The 5,451-nt window shown below is 32.1% G+C and overlaps 1 protein-coding gene across 1 annotated transcript; it reads left to right on the plus strand.

Moving 5' to 3' along the window:
* The first annotated feature begins 2,422 nt into the window (after positions 1-2,422).
* Positions 2,423-3,319, plus strand: LOC139888210 (uncharacterized). The gene is made up of 3 exons (XM_071871235.1): positions 2,423-2,588; positions 2,730-2,987; positions 3,087-3,319. Exons 1-3 carry the CDS (start codon positions 2,423-2,425, stop codon positions 3,317-3,319), a joined length of 657 nt encoding a protein of 218 aa, XP_071727336.1.
* The last annotated feature ends 2,132 nt before the right edge of the window (positions 3,320-5,451 follow it).

The following is a 5,451-nucleotide window of genomic DNA, read 5'->3' on the forward strand; positions in this document are numbered from 1 at the left end:
GATTTTAAATCATTAAGTTAGCATATCAAATAGATATAGAACATTTGTTTAGTTGATTTTAAAAGTTAAATTAGAAGGATTAACTTTTGTTTGCGAACAAGTTTAGAATTAACTAAACTATGTTCTAGTGATTTCAAGTTTAAACCTTCGAATAAGGTAGTTTTATATATATGAATCGAATGATGTTATGAACATCATTACTACCTCAAGTTTAGAAGGTAAACCTACTAGAAGTAACAAGAAATGATCTAGCTTCAAGGGATCTTGGATGGCTTGAAAGTTCTTGAAGCAGAATCATGACACGAAAACAAGTTCAAGTAAGATTATCACTCGAATTAAGATAGTTATAGTTATAGGAATTGAATCAAAGTTTGTATATGAGTATTACCTTGATTTAGAATGATATATTACTATAAACAACAAGGATTTCTTGAGGTTGGATGATCACTTTACAAGATTGGAAGTGAGCTAGTAAACTTGGAAGTATTCTTGATTTTATGAAACTAGAACTTGTAGAATTTATGAAGAACACTTAGAACTTGAAGATAGAACTTGAGAGAGATCACTTAGATGAAGAAAATTGAAGAATGAAAGTGTTTGTAGGTGTTTTTGGTCGTTGGTATATGGATTAGATATAAAGGATGTGTAATTTTGTTTACATGTAAATAAGTCATGAATGATTACTAATATTTTTGTAATTTTATGAGATATTTCATGCTAGTTGCCAAATGATGGTTCCCACATGTGTTAGGTGACTCACATGGGCTGCTAATAGCAGATCATTAGAGTGTATATACCAATAGTACATACATCTAAAAGCTGTGTATTGTACGAGTATGAATACGGGTGCATACGAGTAGAATTGTTGATGAAACTGAACGAGGATGTAATTGTAAGCATTTTTATTAAGTAGAAGTATTTTGATAAGTGTCTTGAAGTCTTCCAAAAGTGTATGAATACATATTAAAACACTACATGTATATACATTTTAACTGAGTCGTTAAGTCATCGTTAGTCGTTACATGTAAATGTTGTTTTGAAACCTTTAGGTTAACGATCTTGTTAAATGTTGTTAACCCATTGTTTATTATACCTAAAGAGATGTTAAATTATTACATTATCATGATATTATGATATATTAATATATCTTAGTATGATATATATACAGTTAAATGTTGTTACAAAGATAATCGTTACATATATGCCTCGTTTCGAAATTCTTAAGTTAGTAGTCTTGTTTTACATATGTAGTTCATTGTTAACACACTTAATGATATACTTAATTATCATTTTATCATGTTAAACATAGTGTATCAATATCTTAATATGATTCATATGTATTTAGTAAGACGTTGTTATAACGATAATCGTTATATATATCGTTTCGAGTTTCTTAATTCAATAAACTCATTTTTATGTATATCACTCATTGTTAATATACTTAGTGAGATACTTACTTATCATAATCTCATGTTAACCATATATATATCCATATATATATATCATCATGTAGTTTTTACAAATTTTTAACGTTCGTGAATCGCCGGTCAACTTGGGTGGTCAATTGTCTTTATGAAGCACATTTCAAATAATCAAGTCTTAACAAGTTTGATTGCTTAACATGTTGAAAATATTTAATCATGTAAATATACCAATTTCATTTAATATAAATAAACATGGAAAAGTTCGGGTCACTACACAACCGTCGGCGTGCTGGATGCAGGCACGGGAAGAGCTGCAGCGTGTAGTGGTGTTTCCGTCGACGTGGATGGCTACTATTGGTTTGAATTTGGTGATTTAAATACAACGGTAATATATAATAATGGATATAAATTATAAAATAATTTAATAAATAAATAAATAAATAAATAAATAAAACATTTGTATCTATATATACAACACAAACACACTTTCAATCTACACTTTCAAACTTATTTCTTTATACTCTTCAAATTTTAAAAAAAAAAAACATTACTCCAAATGGATGTCTTTTTACGCATTGTCGATATGATTCTTCCGACGATGAAAAGTTGTTAAATGTTATGCGTTCGTGGCCGAAGTGCTAGACCAAGAAGCGGGTGAAGGCTTAAGTCAGAGACCTACACGAGCACCTCGAATGTATCTTTCTAGGGATCGCGAAGGTGCGGCTCAACGTCTATGGAAGGACTATTTTGCGGATAATCCTACATTTCCTTATAGCAAATTTAAAAGAAGATTTCGAATGCAACCGCAATTATTCATGCGTATCTTAACAGGTATATCTGAATGTTCTATTGATCCTTTACCCCCGCACTTTGATTTTTTTAAAGAAAAATACGATGCGGTTCGTCTTCAAAGTTTTAATATCTATCAAAAAATCACATCTGTGTTACGCCAGTTGGCCTACGGAACAGGGGGTGATATGTGAGACGAATATTTGCATATGAGTGAGCAAACATCGTTAAACTGTTTAGACAACTTTTGTTTGTGTGTAACTGATTTGTACCAAAAAGAGTATTTACGAAAACCAACTGCGTACGATATTGAACGAATATACGCAGCGCACGTAACAAAACATGATTTTAAGGGGATGCTTGGGAGCATTGATTGTATGCATTGGGAATGAAAGAATTCTCATGTTGCATGGCAAGGGCAATACACTAGTGGTCATCACAAAAAATCAACTCTTATTCTCGAAGCTATAGCTTCGTATGATATGTGGATATGGAACGCCTACTTTGGTGTTGCAGGTTCCAACAATGATATCAATGTGTTAAACCGATCACCGTTATTTGATTCTATTAAGAACGGTACCGCTCCACCTTCACCATTTACAGTAAATGGTCATGACTACACACATGGTTATTATCTCGCTGATAGTATTTATCCGGATTGGGCTACACTTATTAAAGCATATTCATCCCCAATCGACAACCCAGCTGCAAAGTTTACACGGTTTCAAGAAAGTACACGAAAGGATGTCGAGCGCACTTTCGGTGTTCTTCAAGGTAGATTCAATATATTACGTGTGCCTTGACGAGCTTGGAAAGCCAAACAAATGTCCCGCATTTTATACGCTTGTATTTTATTACACAATATGATCCAAGAGGACAACGGTTTTGCTATAACTTCACTCGACGAAGAGTATTTAAGAGAACCAGAAAACCAACCTGCTTTTGTTAGGAATCGAAATGGTACTCGAGCAACACGAGAAAAGGAAATACACGACAAAGATGTGCATAATTCACTTCGTGTAGACTTAACCGAGCATATTTGGAATCTTCCACCAAATTTCCGTCGCACGATTAAAGAACTATTTAATTATTGTAATGTTTTTTAATGAATATTTATTGTAATCTTTTATTGTTTAAGAATTCTAAATTATTGTAATCGTATTATTTTAATTTTAATTTTAATGTGTTTTATTAAATTTATTTGCTGTTATAATATTTTACAAAATAATACTACGTAACTAATTAAACAAGATACATTAAAATCAACAAAAATGAAAGAAAAATGAAAAAGAAATTAAAAATACTCCACCCCTACCCAGCAACACGTCACTCAGCACGACACCACATTAGCCAGCAGTTTACCAGCACGCCCATCAAGCACCCCACCCCCACCCAGCAACACGCCAACACGCCTCAAAGGGTTAAAGATGGTTTTATCATCGGTGTTTGTTTGGACATTTACTAAATTTGAAGGATCTATTATATTATTAATAATTTTATAATATCATAAATTGAAAGTTGGGGGACCTTTCTACAAATACCAAATTTAATTAGGGGTAAATATAATATACACTTTACACTTTCTCTACAAAAACACAAAGCATCTTCTTCAAAAAATTTCCTGTGAATTTCTCTCTTAGTACAAAATTTCTAAATTCAAACAAAAGCCTTAAATTTTTCCAAAATGTTCTGAAATACTCCAACAATCAAAAACTTGATAAAACATTGATCTCAAGTTCATGTTATCTGCTTTAGAAACGAATCTGAGTGGAATTATGAGCAAAAGTTTAACAAGTCTGGTGAAACAAAGAGTAAATTCTCAACATGTGCTTGTTGTAAAGGGTATGCCTCTTCCAAATATAAATTCCAAATCCACGTGCTTTTCATTTTAGTTGAATAAAATAAAATAAATACATATCTCATCTTACCGACCCTATACCTCTTTTTTCTCATTTTTATATTTAAAGAAAATAAGAAAATATATTTACTCCTAATTATTAGTGTATTAACAAAGATAAAAATTACCAGGTAAAAGTTTAACTTAATCAAAAAAAATATTTCTATAAAATTTCCCACAAAAATTAGAGTGTACGTTACAAAATTGTCAGAAATTTTAAATTGGGTTAAATATATCTAGGAATATTTTATGAATTTCTTAGAAAGTGATGCATCACTTGTTTTTTTTTTCCTTATTGGCCGTAACGTACACTCGCATGCTCTGACTAATTGAAGTCATCCCTATAGGAATCTTTTGCTTTAGAAACTTGTTTTGGGTAAAAAAATATTAAAACTATGTTTATAAAATAATATTTTGATTGTATCTAATATAATATAACTTTTTTCCTAACTTATTGTATAAATTATTACATTATATACATACTGAAATATTTTTAAATTTTACTGATTAATGAAATATAATTTATAATTTACATAAAACATTCTATTTCCTAACTGTAATCCCACTTTTTTTTTTTTTTTTGAAAAGCAAGATATTATATTAACTCACAAATCGCAAGGTACAATGTATGATACAACACAATCGTAGAGATGCCGAGCTAGAATCCTACATCCACTAGAGATTAAGAGTAAGCGCACTAATATTTACAAATTATACAAGTAATGAACTAGGATTATGTAGCCATCCGTGCCATTCAATTCTTCTTGTTTTGCAACGCTTCGCGATCCAATCAAAGCTTAGTACTTGAATCTCACTAAGTGCATTTGGAGGAGTCCACGAGGTCTTCTTGAAAACTTTTTGATTTCTATTCTTCCAAATGAGGTAGCCGCAAGTCCACTCAACCGCTTGCCAAAGATGACCCCCCTCCCCCCAATCGGAACAAGTCGAAGGGACAAAACCGCAAAAGAGATTATCAAAAGAGAGGTTTGCCGAATCAAATCCCCACCATTCGCGAACCTTTTCCCAAATTACCCGAACATGAGAGCATGACAAGATCGAGTGATCTACCGTTTCCACATCCTTAACGCAAAGGACGGAATGAAGGTCAATACCCCGCTTGTCGAGTTCGGATAGAACGGGAAATCTTACACGCTTCGCTCTCCATACAAAGACTTCTACTTTTTTAGGAACAAGGTTGTTTTTCATTGAAACCGCGCTTGCATTATTTGAAGGATACATCTTTTCCATGATATGTTTTGTTAACTTTTTTGTTGAAAACGAACCACAATTACTTAGCTTCCACGAAAAATAGTCTTCTTTCTCCGGATCCATCGCAAAGGT

The sequence above is a fragment of the Rutidosis leptorrhynchoides genome, chromosome 2, assembly GCF_046630445.1.
Source record: "Rutidosis leptorrhynchoides isolate AG116_Rl617_1_P2 chromosome 2, CSIRO_AGI_Rlap_v1, whole genome shotgun sequence".
Lineage (NCBI taxonomy): Eukaryota > Viridiplantae > Streptophyta > Magnoliopsida > Asterales > Asteraceae > Rutidosis > Rutidosis leptorrhynchoides.

Bases quoted from the DNA above. Each gene is read 5' to 3' on its own strand.
- LOC139888210 (XM_071871235.1), top strand. From the start codon at position 2,423: ATGAGTGAGCAAACATCGTTAAACTGTTTAGACAACTTTTGTTTGTGT. The intron at 2,589-2,729 runs GTATGCATTGGG...TTGGTGTTGCAG, and splicing joins GATGCTTGGGAGCATTGATT to GTTCCAACAATGATATCAAT. The intron at 2,988-3,086 runs GTAGATTCAATA...ATATGATCCAAG, and splicing joins CACTTTCGGTGTTCTTCAAG to AGGACAACGGTTTTGCTATA.